At 58.0% G+C, this 13,613-nt stretch overlaps 2 protein-coding genes across 10 annotated transcripts; both read right to left on the reverse strand.

Moving 5' to 3' along the window:
- Positions 1-19: 19 nt before the first annotated feature.
- On the reverse strand, positions 20-7,051 carry LOC119117616 (sentrin-specific protease 6-like). 6 transcript variants are annotated; one of them, XM_037243951.1, is made up of 23 exons: positions 6,896-7,051; positions 5,777-5,876; positions 5,618-5,681; positions 5,406-5,494; positions 5,180-5,296; positions 5,049-5,113; positions 4,801-4,889; positions 4,288-4,597; positions 4,097-4,125; positions 3,881-4,066; positions 3,663-3,794; positions 3,548-3,581; positions 3,279-3,467; positions 2,607-3,012; positions 2,113-2,229; positions 1,842-1,967; positions 1,680-1,772; positions 1,390-1,559; positions 1,239-1,312; positions 1,055-1,164; positions 919-987; positions 697-847; positions 20-497 (listed from the first exon to the last, which is right to left on the reverse strand). In XM_037243951.1, exons 1-23 carry the CDS (start codon positions 6,924-6,926, stop codon positions 270-272), a joined length of 2,979 nt encoding a protein of 992 aa, XP_037099846.1. In that variant the 5' UTR covers positions 6,927-7,051; the 3' UTR covers positions 20-269. The 6 variants fall into 6 exon arrangements, with proteins under 6 accessions (XP_037099846.1, XP_037099851.1, XP_037099848.1 ...); XM_037243956.1 differs by having other exon boundaries at positions 2,607-2,728; positions 2,819-3,012; positions 3,881-4,125; XM_037243953.1 differs by having other exon boundaries at positions 3,881-4,125; positions 4,288-4,579; positions 4,801-4,856.
- A 363-nt stretch (positions 7,052-7,414) lies between these two features.
- arhgap18 (Rho GTPase activating protein 18) lies at positions 7,415-12,997 on the reverse strand. 4 transcript variants are annotated; one of them, XM_037243980.1, is made up of 19 exons: positions 12,630-12,996; positions 11,118-11,256; positions 10,955-11,063; positions 10,789-10,853; positions 10,547-10,696; positions 10,302-10,368; positions 10,049-10,179; positions 9,867-9,938; positions 9,702-9,795; positions 9,547-9,638; positions 9,390-9,467; positions 9,136-9,295; positions 8,936-9,018; positions 8,643-8,852; positions 8,364-8,498; positions 8,141-8,292; positions 8,012-8,067; positions 7,844-7,928; positions 7,415-7,760 (listed from the first exon to the last, which is right to left on the reverse strand). In XM_037243980.1, exons 1-19 carry the CDS (start codon positions 12,749-12,751, stop codon positions 7,757-7,759), a joined length of 2,004 nt encoding a protein of 667 aa, XP_037099875.1. In that variant the 5' UTR covers positions 12,752-12,996; the 3' UTR covers positions 7,415-7,756. The 4 variants fall into 4 exon arrangements, 3 of the variants coding, with proteins under 3 accessions (XP_037099875.1, XP_037099876.1, XP_037099877.1); XM_037243981.1 differs by having other exon boundaries at positions 7,415-7,928; positions 8,141-8,265; positions 12,630-12,994; XM_037243982.1 differs by having other exon boundaries at positions 7,415-7,928; positions 8,141-8,262; positions 12,630-12,993.
- Between the last annotated feature and the right edge of the window lie 616 nt (positions 12,998-13,613).

The following is a 13,613-nucleotide window of genomic DNA, read 5'->3' on the forward strand; positions in this document are numbered from 1 at the left end:
GAGGAAAACGCCAACATGATGAGAGTGGGACAAGTTTAGTCTTAACTTTAATACAGGGAACTCAGCTTGAAAAATAGCTAGCAATGAATGAGATTTAACGGAATCAATTTGGCCCCCCGGTCAAAGGAAAGCGTGCCAAGAGACATTGGCATGGAAACACTAACGCTGGACTTTTATTCAGACAAAGTAAAAGGTGTCGGTGGAGGGAAATTGGGAAGATGACCGGAGAAGCATGTCAGCAGCGTACAATCAAGGCGCCCACCGCGAGTTCAGGTGAGCGGAGGGTTGGCGAGGACGCCCCCGGGAGTCTCTTCGATCTCCGCCTCTTCCGAGGAAGCGGACCAGGCCTCCGGCCGCTCGGCCCGGAGTTTGTCGGCTTCTTGTCGCGCTTGAATGTGTAGGATCAGGCTGGTGATCTCCTGACGTTTGCTCTTCATCCTCTGCTGAGGGAACCACTCGGACAGATTGATGGGCGGCTGAAAGTTGGCGATTGGATTCTGTGAGGAAAAAGCACCCCCAGCTCAGTTCACGGCGGGAGGGGGAAAAAAAAAAAAAAAAGTGTCTGTCCAAGTTCCCTACAATGTCCATGATGGACCACTTTTGTAAATAAGTGCTTGGTTCGTGACTCTTAAGTCAGCCAAAACTGCCTCGGCGACGCCTCCATTACAAACGGGCCCCACCCCGGTCGACGCTCACCTCGAAGAAGCTCTCGACGTACTGCAGGATGTAAATGCCGCAATCGCTGAAGTTGTCCTGCTGAGGCACCCGAGGACTGGAACCTTTCATCAGGTCTCTTCCGAAGCTGCGCTGGGTGCCCTTGCGCACGTGCCACTCCACCTCCAGGTACCTGCAACAGTCAAAACGGCGGCCGTCTGTCTCGTGCACGTGCGTGCGGCCGATGTGCGCCGTCTGACTTACTCTCTCAGAGTTTTGACCACCGTGGACCTGGCAGGACCACGCAGGGAGTCCATGATGAGGATGCAGGGCCTGCACGCAACAAGCGTTAACGATGGGCCGAGCGAGGCGCGCCGACCGAGGCGGACCGGCGGCTTACTGTTTGGCGCGGTGGACTCGCCCGGCCCAGGAGGACGCGTCGGACGCCGGAGCCGAGTCCTCGGAGGCCGAGGCGTCGGAAGCCGGCCCGCCGTCGTCGCTGCAGTCGTCCTGTGCGTGCACAGTCGCCAGGTTAAGGTGGCGTGGCGCCCTACGCCGCTCGAGCGGAGCGCACGAGCCAGTACCTGACTGGAGCTTTGCTCATCGGATGCCAACGCGTCTTCGTCGGCGTACCGCACACTGATTTGCTGCAGCTCGCCTATGACACAAATGCACCAAAAAGGTGACAAATGAGATGGGCGACGGTCACCGCCGCCTCTCTCGCAGTGGACTGACTTGCGCGGCCCTCGTCGGCAGGGCGGTCGGGTGACGGAGGGGAGCCGGCGCCCCGCGGGGGTCCGTCCAGCAAGTCCGTGTCCGGGGATAGCGGGCGGCAGTGCTCCGGCAGCTCCTCCGACGGGGGGTCCGTGCCCGGGAAGCAAACGACCGCCAAGTACCAGTGAGCCCTGAGGGAGGCGAAGTCGGAGACGAGCGGTCAGGTCGGAGATGAGCGGTCAGGTCGGAGATGAGCGGTCAGGTCGGAGACGAGCGGTCGGAGAACACCCCCCCCCCTCCCCGCGACTTACGACTCGTTGATGGGAACAAAGATAAAGTCCTTGTCGAACAAATCCACGTGGCGCGTCCACGTCTTCACCCTGTTGTGCTTGCGTTTGTGGATACTGCGGAAGCAAGCGGACGTCAATCGGGGCAAAGTCTTTGCTCGGGCCGGCTCGGCCGCGGATACTAACGGAAGGTTGTTGCTCCTGTCGGGAACGGCACCCTTCTCCCTTTGGGTGAGACGCTTGTAGAAGAAGGAGCTGAACACATGGATTCTTTGGGCATCTTCTTTCTTCAGTTTCTCCAACACTAAATATCTACACAAAGGAGGCGGCACACAGGTCAGCTTTGGGCTGGAAAGGTACAAGACTCAAGTGGGAGTTGCTGGGAGTTGCCCCGCCTCCCCCCATGTAGCACGCTTCGAATGTCTCCAGTTTTCTAGAATCCAAACAGTGCGCTTACTTTAAATAAAAATCGATGATGACATCATTGAGGAACTCTCCGTCGTTAAGGCAGTGGAGGTCCTCGCTGGTGACCGAGATGCCCCCTTTGGCCGGAGGAGGTGGGTACACCATCAGCCTGGAAGACCGCAACAAGTGAGCGACGGACGGGAGCCGGCGACGGACGGGAGCCGGCGACGGACGGGAGCATGCGACGGACGGGAGCATGCGACGGACGGACGGGAGCATGCGACGGACGGACGGGAGCATGCGACGGACGGACGGGAGCATGCGACGGACGGACGGGAGCATGCGACGGACGGACGGGAGCATGCGACGGACGGGAGCATGCGACGGACGGGAGCATGCGACGGACGGACGGGAGCATGCGACGGACGGACGGGAGCATGCGACGGACGGACGGGAGCATGCGACGGACGGACGGGAGCATGCGACGGACGGGAGCATGCGACGGACGGGAGCATGCGACGGACGGGAGCATGCGCCCGCACTCACCTGATCACGGGCCCGGAGAAGGTGGGCCGCTGGTCGGCCGCGTCCCGCTCCTCGTGCTCGAGGAAGCTCGCCGCGTTGAAGGTCCTCCTGAGCGGCGAGCGCCGCGCCGCAACGCCCTTTAACTGCACACGGGATACGCATCTTTGATGGAAGCGCAATTTGGTGCGGGCGGCGCTGTGTTTGCGGACAGACGGAGGGAGGGAGGGAAGCACCTTATCTTGCTTCAGCTTGGTGGCCTTGTTGAAGTTGACCAGGCGCACGTTGGCCTCGTCAAAGGACAGCTTGGCGGGAAAGTTGTCAATGTTGTTGTTTCCGCCAATGGCGCCCAAAATGTCTTCCAGGATCATCTGCTCCTTCATATCCAGGCCGTCCACAAAGATGAGCACCACGTACTTCTCGTCCGACTCTGAGCACAGGGCGACAACTGATGCGGCAGGCAGGCGACCCTCGAGCCAGGAGAGGCGAGGCGAGGCGGGGCAGGGCAGGGCGAGGCAGAGTGAGGCCGCACGCCAGGCTCCAAACAACGTTTAGCATTTTTCATTCGGAGGAGCCCGAGCCAGGTTTTGATGGGCAGCGCCGCTGTGCTTTTTAATCATGTTGACGGAGTTCATCGGGAAATATCAAAGAGAAAAATCAAAGGTTTGGCGAACTTTCCGAGGCGCCGCTACTCACGTTGTCCGGCGCAGTCGTACCACTGGCCGCCGCACTCGCGCGTCATGCCCAGCTGCGTGCGCAGGCGAAGGCACTCGTCCGGACCGGTCTGGAAGAACAAGACCGGCAGCTTGCGGGCGCTGCACCACTCGCAGCTGATGAGCTCCGAGGCCCGCAGCGACACCTTCTCCACCGTGTGGGGTTCCGGCCCTGGCACGCCAACGCCGGTCAGCGGGCGCTTTGCAAGTGCGGCGGGCGGACAGGCAGGCGGGAGAGGGGGCGACGCGTACCTTCCATCTCCAGCTGGACGTGCTCCACGGAAAACTGCAACAGAGACGGCGGATGAAGGCGTCGCCAGAGGCCCACGCCGCCGCATGAGACCCACGCCACCAGAGGCCTACTCACCACCACAGGCTCGGTCACCATCCTTCGCAGCGTTCCCACGCGGACGCTCCGGCACGGCAGAATGATGCTGGCGCATTTGAGCGACTCCACTTTGGATCGCTTGCTTCTGGGAGAATCGGGCCGCTTTCCAAACTGACAACGGAAAAGCTCCACTCACTTGTCGCTTTATGGTCCAAAGCCGTTTGTGGCCACAAGAACCAAGCAGAAGTGAAATCTACCTGGTCCTTCATTCTGCTGCGGCGCGGTATCACAATCCTGGTGTCCTCAAACAAGTCAGCGCTCAGCTGCTCCTGTTGGCCGCCGCTTTTCACCGCTGCCTCCACTCGGCCGCCGCAGGGCGCCGGCGACGAGTGCGCCGAGTCGGCGGGCCGCGGCGAGCCGCCGTTTCCCGCGCCGCCGCTTCCCGCACCGCTGCTTCCCACGCCGCCGCTGTCGTCTGCCTCGTCGTCGCTGGACAGGACGACTGCGGAAGTCACGACAAGGCATCCTGGTGACTTTGCTTTGCTTCATGTTCTCTTCCTTCCTTCCCGGCCTGAATTGGAGCCCCGCCCAGCCGCTTTGCCAGAGCGCTCGTCATTTGCTGGGACGGATGGTTTGGCGCTCAGGAAGACGGCCAAAGACTCACTGGGGTGGTCGAGCCGGCGGTCCGCCGGCTTGCGCCTCCCTCTGGCCGACTTGCGAGCGGCGGCGTGGCAGTAAGACGGGCCGGCCGGCAGAGGAGATCGGCCGTCGGCGGGCAGAGCGTCGGCGCGGGGGGACCCCTTGCAAGGCTGACAACGGAGGGGCGGCGGGGGCGACACGCACGCCAGACTGTTTGCGCACGGCGGACCGTTTGCGCACGGCGGACCGTTTGCGCACGGCGGACCGTTCCCGCAGGGGTCGCCATCCTCGCACGGCGTCTGGTAGATGGCTGCCGTCTGGTAGATGGGTGCCGTCTGATCGTGAGCACAAACCCAGAGCGTCACAACGGATTTTCTCTCTCTCTCTCTCTCTCTCTCTCTCTCTTCAACGGATGCAATTAGCACTTCCAATTCAAAAAAGACCTTGGAAATCCTTGGAAAGCAAGGTGACAGGAGCAAAAGGAAGGGAAAAGAGGACGAGAAGAAGCTCAAAGCAGGAAGAGATTACGGCCGCTTACCGCCGATCCTCTCCTCTTGTGCTGGACCAGACGTTTGATGTCGGAGCGCTCGTCGTCTGAAGGCAAACACGACGACATTAAGACGGCGGCTGCGACGACATTTCACCACTTTTTAGCAGAGCAAAATCCAAAAAGCCTGCCGATCCAGCCAGCCAGCCAGCGAGCGAGCGAGCGAGCGAGCGTCCATTTGCGACAGATCCTGCGCACGGGGGTGGCCGAGGTTTTCACCCGACGACCTTCAAACCCACCTGACTCGCCGGCGCACGTCAGCACCTCGTCATCCGCCTGCGGCGCGCCGCCACTCGCCTCCTTCCTGCAGAGGAGCAAGGACAAGGCGGGCATCAAGCTCACTGTTGTGATGCCGTCCGAGCTGGTTCACCTGAGGCAGGAGGTCATCTGCGCGTGCTGAAAACGGCGGCCCTGCAGCAGCAGTCCTTGCGAAGGGGCGGGGTTTATGATGAAGTAGTTGCTGGCGCGCAGCGAGGACGCCACAAAGCTGCCGGAGGACAACGACGACGCTCAGTTGCGCTTCCTTTGAGGCTTCTCAGCATGCGGAGGCCGAGCTGGCGGGCCAGGCCGGGCCGGGCTGGGCGAGGCGGGCGTACCTGAACCTCTTGTGCCTCACAACACCGCTGGAGCACTTTTCATACGTCCTCAGGGGGTCAGCGGAGGAAAGGCTCCTCAGAGTGGGAGACTGCACGCAGGCAGACAGGCAGGCAGGCAGGCAGGCAGGCAGGCACGCACGCGTTAGGCCTATGTGGCTGTGGTAAACTGGAACGCCAACGGAGGAGCGCAGAGACGCTGGACGGTGCGTTACCTTGCTCCCGTCCGAGGACATGAGCGCTCGCTTGTCCGTATCCCGCGCGGTCGTCACGCCGGAGCTTAGGAGGCAAGCCGGCGTGTCAGCGTTCCGAAAGGCAACGGGATCAGCGATAGACTGTCGGGCAAAAAGCGAGCCGCACACGCCCACGCTTACTCGCCGCGCTTGTCCTCATCTGCTCGGCCGGCGCGCACTGGGAAGCTCCACTCGGGTTTGCTGCTGCCGCCGTTTGGACGAGCCTCCGATCTTTCCGGGGCTTCGCGTGACGTCCGTCCAGAGAAAACAGAGACAAGCAGAAAGATATGAAAGTGCAACAGGCTCCGCTTCTGCTCAGCTGGACGCGACTGGCGTGCGTGACGGTGGATCCACATCACGCGCTCGACTTGCGTCTCCCTAGCCCCTTTGTCCGTTACAGATGCCTCTCAAAGTGGGCGACATTTACGCCGTCAATTCGATTCGATCGCCTCGACGACTATTTTTCTCATTTTAATCATGTTCCGTAACGACGATGGTGACGTAAACTTGCTTATTGTAGGATGCCGGCTGTTTTGGTCCTTTACCGACGATTGGTGAGTTCTCATCGATTTTGAGAGTCATAACTGTCTTCATCTGTCACGGAGAAATGTCAGTGGAATCGTCTTTAAGTGTTCCATCTAGTAATGCAGGTCTCGAGTAAATCATTTCATCTTTTTTTCTTCTTACACACACACACACACACACACACACACACACCTTAAGTCGCTGCAGATGACTTCAAAAAGACACTCGTATGTGTGTGCCCGCACTAAAATGAGCACTTTAGTGTTCGTTGGAAGCTTTTGGGCGAGTTGTTGAAACTAGCACACTTTTGGGTCAACTTTCATGCCCCTTCTTAAAGCAACTAAGTGCGTTTCCATCTTAAACGTTGACGGCCGAGTGGAGGCCCGGTCAAGTCCAATCTGCAACAGCGCTGCTAGTTTACATTTGCTAGCTCGCGCTGCTATTTAAGCCCGCTGAACAGAAGCGGACCATGTTTCGTGGCCCCCCTTCCATCCATCATCCATCCATCCATCCATCCATCCCACGAAGCAAGCAGTCGTCGAGCCTCGCTGAGCTTTTGAGCGTCAATATGTGTAAAGCGAGCGCCCAGGCTAATGTTGATGCTCACTTAGCTGCTACTGCTGCCGCCGCCACCGCTCATATTTTGCTTCGAGCGACGAGGTGACGCCGGCAGACGAATTGTGTCTCATGTTGGGCGACAAGGTGACGACTGAGTGCGGGTCGGTGTGGGCTTACCGTGTAAGAACTGGCCCGTGTTATGGGCCATGTTTAGTCCGCGTTCTTGTTATTCATGGCTTCAATTGTGTTTCCTCCTCAAGGTTTCAAGCTAGGATGCGCTAAACAAGTCAAAGGCACAAATGCACTTGGTGCCGGAAACCAAAAACCTCGACTTCACAATAAAAGCTACTTTTTCTTTTGGGTTTGCGATAGCTTCGATGACTTTTTACGCCCGTGGGAAGAAACATCAGCCAGGAAAAAAAGAAAACTGGTCGATGGTGCAAGAAGAGAGGTAAGGCAGTCAGAAAAACAGATTTATGCTACATAATGATCCTGATCAATTGAATCAGGTGTGTTTCACTAAGGAAACTTGGAAAACAAATAGGAATGTGGCCCCGAGGAGGGCTGGAGTTTGACACCCCTGCTCTGTGGCGACACCAAGCACTAAGATCCACGTAGTCACAGAATGGAATGGGAATTGTGGGCTTAACTGTGTCAAAGAAAAATACGACCAAGACTGAAATCAATAGAGACAATAGTCTTTAACAACTATCACTTTATTTACATGCAGTAGTGGTCCTTTGAAAAGAAAGTACATAAAAAAGAAATAGATCAATCAATCACAGTAAACCCCCAAAAAATACAAAGCTTAGGACAAACCACAGATCTGAAAAGGGGAATGCTGTGAAAACTGCACACAATCCAAACAAACGTAAATAGCACAGCGACACGGCCAGTCTGATGGCGGCGGTGGCGTGACGAGGAAGACAAACACAGGGCGCGGGATGACATATTTGTGGACTCGATCATTGGTAGAAGCTTTGTTTTTCTGAAGCTCACTGCCGAGGTGCTCGTGCAGGTCATAGCCTCCCACCAGTTTCATCTTTCAAATCGTCACCTTATTCAGGACGAGCACTCGGAGTGCTTCAAAGGCCTCTAGCGGTCGTTTGCGCAGATTGCGCTCACCGGGCCGTTTTGATGACCCACTCGGCCGTAGGGTTGAGCTGGTACAGGTCCATCATGAATGCTTCTGCGTCCAGGCACCTCTCCTCTGGAGGGAGATGAGAAATGGCGGAACGGAAGGGACGGCTGGTTGCTTAGTGCCGAGGCGGCGGCGGCGGCGGCGGCACTTACCGATGTTTCCGCCTATCTCAAAAAGACACAAGTCCTCTCCCGCGACCGCCACGTCACTGCGTTACATACACAAAGCCAGAATGAGGGTCAGCATCAGCGACGGAGCGCCGGCGCCAGTCGGCCCGAGACCTGTCCTGGCTGAGAAAGCGCGCCAGCACGTGGGCTGCCTGCAGGTCTTCGGTCAGCTGCAGGGCCATGGATACTTTGCTGAACTGCGGCGCCTGAATGCGGATGAACCCCTGCGAGCTCTCCTGCTCGGCAAACACAACGAGCAGCGACGGCTTCTTGACTTCAATTTGCAGGCATGTTACAAATACATTCACCAAGAGAAGAGAAAAGGTCATATACGTACCTCCGGAGCGGCCCTGTCGGGCGCTTTGTCTGTGGTGATCTTCTTCAGCAGCTTTCGCACGGCTCGCTCTTTGTTCTGCTTGCGCTGGCTCTCTGTGTTTTGCTGTCGGACCTGTGTCAGGATGAACTTGGGGATCTAACGCGCGTGCGTTACGCACACGCAGGCGCACACACACACACACACACACACACACACACACACACACACACACACACACACACACACAGGCCATTTGCCAATGGTGCAAGCGGTGGACAGACCACAGGTCGGTCATCTTACGGTCCACAGGAGGTTCTGGTATCTAATGAGCAGGCGCACAATGTTGGCGGTGCCGGTCGCCACGGAGAACTGATGCTGCTGCTCTGTGACCTTTGAGGAACAGCCCTTGAACATGAAGATGTTGGGCGCCATAACGACCGAGACGTTGTTCAGGCTCATTTTGTTCTCGGCCTGGTGCTCGACCACGCGCTGGAAGAACTCCACCAGAGCCTGGCCGGGGCAAAAGACAAGCGGCTGTGATTTTGCTCTCAAAACGTCTGGCGCCGCGACAGCCAGAAATGTGCTGACTTTACCTTCAAACTGTCTCGATTGGCTTCGGGGAGCAAGAGGACCAGCAGGTTCAAGGCTTGCAGCTGTTGCTTCTTTGTGGGCAGCTCTGAAAAAGGAGTTTAGAGGGTACTGCGGCGGCGGCGGCGGCAGCAAAAGCGCAGACGCTAAGCACGCGCGCTAGTTTGCGGGCTCATCGAGGCCCGTTTGTTGAGCCAGCGCCTACCGTTGACGGCAATGAAGGCTTGGAGGTACTGGACGGTGAGCAGCGGGTGCGGCAGCTCTCTGATGAACAACTTGAGGAGGCTGGCGGCGTCGTGCTGCTTCAGCTGTTGCCACGGGAACGTGCCGTCGTAGAAGCGGCACTCCAGCTCCCGCCGCAGGGACTGAGTCAGGGCGGTACGGTCGGCCAATGAGCCCGCGGAAAGCAAGCGGAAAGCAAACGGACGCCACGGAACGTCCGTCCGTCCGTCCGTCTACCTTGACTCTTGCGGCGGCGCCGGGGATCCTGAGCAGGCCCTCCGTGTCTAAGCCTTCCTCCTGGATATGGCTGATGAGCTGCAGAAGAGAGGGGACACGCTCCCACCACATGAGTGTCCATGCTACCAGGCATATGCGCGTGCGCGAGCGTGCTCACCCTCTGCAGGATGAAAGGCACTTTGGTCCCGGCTGCTCTCCGCCGGTCCTGATCCAGTAAAGTGACGAGGGGGACCCCAAACAAACCGCTTTCTAGGCAACACACACCATTTGTGAGCACGTTCTACTCTAGCCGCACATCGGCAAACGTTGTACCTTTTGCCTTGACTTTGACAGCCTTGTGCGCTTTCAGATCGACGCCGCCCGTGTCGAAAAGGGCCGTCATCTCCACCAGCGCCAGCCTCCGTACCTGAGAGCGCGTTACCAGATTAACACAGACTCTGTGAGAGCGCGCCTCGCTTTTTTTTTTTTTTAACTTGCCTTCTTCATGTCCGGCGGGGACAGATGTCCAACTCTGGTCTGACCGGTTTTATCTTTGAGCAGCCTGAAGTTCTGGGAAGGACCAGGCAGACAGATGGCTCTTTTATATACGTAGCATGCTCATTTCCAATCTTATCTGCAATAGTTGCCGTGGCCCGCTTCTCTCTCTCGCCTCGTCGCACCGGCAACTTATCGTCCGGAGAGCCGGGCCCCCCTGCCCGAGCCGCCCGAGCCGCCAGCCCCGCGCACTTCTCCCTGTAAGTCAGCGCCTGCTCCGAGAACGCCACGTCCACGTTCATGACCGTCTCCGCTTCTGTCAGGCAGGCACAAGGAGGACGGACATTTGAGGTTCCGCTCAGAACCATTTCCCGAGCCGGCGGTCACGAGGTGGCGGCGCCCTAGTCACAGCACAAATGAGGTGGGCGGGCGCGTTACCGGCCGAACTGGCCTCCTCACTCGTTGCGCTCTCGCTTCCCACTTGGACCTGACGTGGCGCTTTGTCCTGCAGGATGACAACAGACGGAAAGGATGGCGCTCATAACGCTGCCCGCTTGCCTTTGAAAAGGTAGGCTAAGTTCTGGAAAAGGAACTGGATAAAGTCCAAGCAACTTGAAAGACTGCCGCCTGAGGGATGACAACTATGACAGCGTGCGTGCGTGCGTGCGTGCGTGCGTCCCGACCTCTACGGGCAGCGGAAATATGTCCCGCACGTCGGGCAGGTGCTGCCGGTTGCGCCGCCGCAGCGTCTGGTGTAGCGTGGTCAGGCGCCGCTCCACCGCCGCCGCTTGAGCTCGGGTCAGCGTGGACAGAAAAGCCGCGCTGTCTTCTTCCTATCGAGCGACACGGCAAAGTGGCGCTGCGTCACTCGGGTACGCAAACCACGAGGGCCGGAGAGGCCACGGAGAGGCCACGGGGGTGACACCTGCTCGCCGTCAAAGAGTCGCTCGAGTCCCGCCTCCGCGAGCCACGCTTCGTCCCGCTCGCCCTCTGGAAAAGACAAAGCGGGGACAAAGTCAGCAAGAAGAAGAGGAAGAAGAGGAAGTCTGGCCTCATGGGGAAAATTGCGGGCGTGCCAATGTGCGTCTGACCGTCGGGGGGTTTCTGCAGCTCCTCTTCGGCCGCCTCCTTCTCCAGAGAGCCGCTGATGTTCTCCACCTCCTTCCAGTAGTCATCCATCTCCAGCTCGTCCAGGGAGTCCTGCCCAAAAAAGAAGATGGGGACATCCGTGCCGTTTGCTCCAAGCGCGTCTACCTGGGAGTCGCAGCGCTGACACGGCGGCGGCGGCAGCCCGCTCTTGGGATGGGAGCAGACGGGGTGCCGCTGGCTCTCGCCGCTGGGCCGGTCCCCGGGAAGCGCGGCCGGATTCTGCCGGACGCCGGAGTGGCCCGTGCTTTGGCGGCGAGCGTGACAGAAACACACAAACAGGCGTCCTTGTCATTTGGAAGGGGGGGGTGGGGGGGGGCAAAGTGTCCCGCCACTGTCAGGTGCAAACAGGATATAAGCGAGGAACCATTATTGACCTTTTTGGCCACATGTCCACTTCCGTTTTGGCCTTGCTGTCAAATTCACTTCCACTATAACAAAAGTCAATCTTAGCAAAGGCTAAAGCTCCACTTCCTGGTCTGTCATTTCAATGGGTGCAAAAGTGGGGCACGTGCGCCGCTGTGTGTGTGTGTGTGGGGGGGGGGAGACGAAGGCTGGCTGTAACGTGACACCGGCCGCGCTTCTATTTTTTTTGCTGCTCAGTGGGGCAAGCCATCTGGAAGGCATACCTCGCATGGAGCTAGCTTGGTTGGTTCCTTTGTTTTTCCACAGCTAGCAGCCATTCTACACAACAGGTTGTTAACATCAAGTTGGAATTGCATCAAATGTCATCGAAAACCAAAGGCAATCTAAAACTTGGACGCAGTGTACTAAAAACAGGTGTGGCCAGTTGTCACCATTTGGACTTTTGCTCTGAGTTGAGACAGCGCACGACTGCCTCGCCCCCCCACCCCCTTACACACACGCCCGTTGCGTACAAACAAGACAAATACATCTTGGTTCCTGTGTGACAAATTGGCAGAGGGACCTAGGCATGTTCCCCTTTATTGCTTGGCCGTGACAACAAAAGCAGAACACATGCAGGCATTGGTGAACGGATTCTTTATGGCCCTCTCCGCGTTTGAGGGTTGAAATAGGAAAGCTTCGAGACGAGCTGCAGAAGCTCCTCGGCCAAACGATGGAAATACAGTCGCTTGCGATATCGCCGTTTGCCACCACAGACTTGCCACCAGCGGCGTGCATCTGGGGACTGCTCGTTACTCATTGAACAGCTGACCTTGGACCCGGCCCGCTTAAGATAATTGGGACTAGCTCGTATTATCCACCACCTCGTCACGACGCCTGCCCAGTGCTAAAGAGCCCCTCGCATGCACGGCAATGTTTGGGAAGGCAAGGGGAAGAGGGCAAAACATGGCAAAGAAGGAAGGGCCTGATGCCGTCCGTGCATGCATGACCCATGAGTTTTGAATTCTTCCACGGCAACAAGCCCAGAGGGCCAAACTGTTGCTGATTTGAAGGGTCAAAGGAAACGCTAGGCGGGGAGAGGAGAGGAGAGGAGAGCTGCTGCCTTGCAACTTGTAACAAGTTGCTGCGGTCAACTTTTTGCCGAATGTATGACTCACTGACTGACTGACTGACTCAGTGGTGCTGCTCGCCAACAAGCAGTAAGCACGGCGCTACAAGCAGTAACACGGCGAGAAATGCCAGCGCAAGTCCCACCTGGTGGCCTGCGGGTCGAGCCCCGGTCTCGGCGGCGTACAGGCGCCAGGCTGGGCCAGGAGTTCGGCGTTGCTGTGGTAACCCGTCAAGACCACTCCTTGGGAGTCCTGCTGCCGACTCATGTTTCCGTCCTGCTGCTGCGATCTATTTGACAGACAATGTGACGTCCGCACGGCCCTCCATCGCGAGCCGGCGCTCGCTGAAGGAAGGCTATCGACTCATCGCCTGCATGCCCAAACTTCCCCCTTCAAAAGTCCTCCTCGTCTGTGGATCGTCGAGACAGGCAGGGGCTGGACCTTAGGATAGCGAGCGAAGGGGCTGGATCGTGCGTGGCGTAGCGGAACAGCGTGGCGTGGCGTGGCGTGGCGTGGCGCGCGATTGGATTGGCTGCGAGCTCAACGGACAAGTTTGAAAAGAAATGGCGCCTCCTGCGGGCCGCGGTTGGCCATATATCGGAAGTACTTGGTCTTACGTCAATTGAGTGAAGGGGGGAGGGGGGGGGGGGGGCGTTTGTCTTGCGTCAATTGAGTGAAGGGGGGAGGGGGGGGGGCGTTTGTCGTGCGTCAATTGAGTGAAAAGGTAAAAAACCTTTCGTACTGTGCATTAAAGACGGCATCCGTGTTAAGTAAGGAGCGCAGCAATAGCTCCACTTATAAAGGTCATTTTGGACAGCCTTCCTTCTAAAAAGATGGACGGAAGGTTCCAAAATGACGCATCGGTTGGCTTGAACAAAGTGCAACTTACTTGAGGTGAAGGTAAAAAGCCAGTCTGGGCACCATGATGTCCGCCTGCGTCCTGTTTAGCGTGCGTGCATGCGTGCGTGCTGGCCCTCTCACAGAGGACGACTTGACACCATGTGCGCGCGCGCATGTCAAAACACACACACACACACACACACACACACACACACACACACACACACACACACACACACACGTGGATTAGCCCGAGGTAATGAGATTGTCCCGCTTCTTGCCCCGCCCC

Source organism: Syngnathus acus, chromosome 24, assembly GCF_901709675.1.
Source record: "Syngnathus acus chromosome 24, fSynAcu1.2, whole genome shotgun sequence".
NCBI classification, from domain to species: Eukaryota; Metazoa; Chordata; class Actinopteri; order Syngnathiformes; family Syngnathidae; genus Syngnathus; species Syngnathus acus.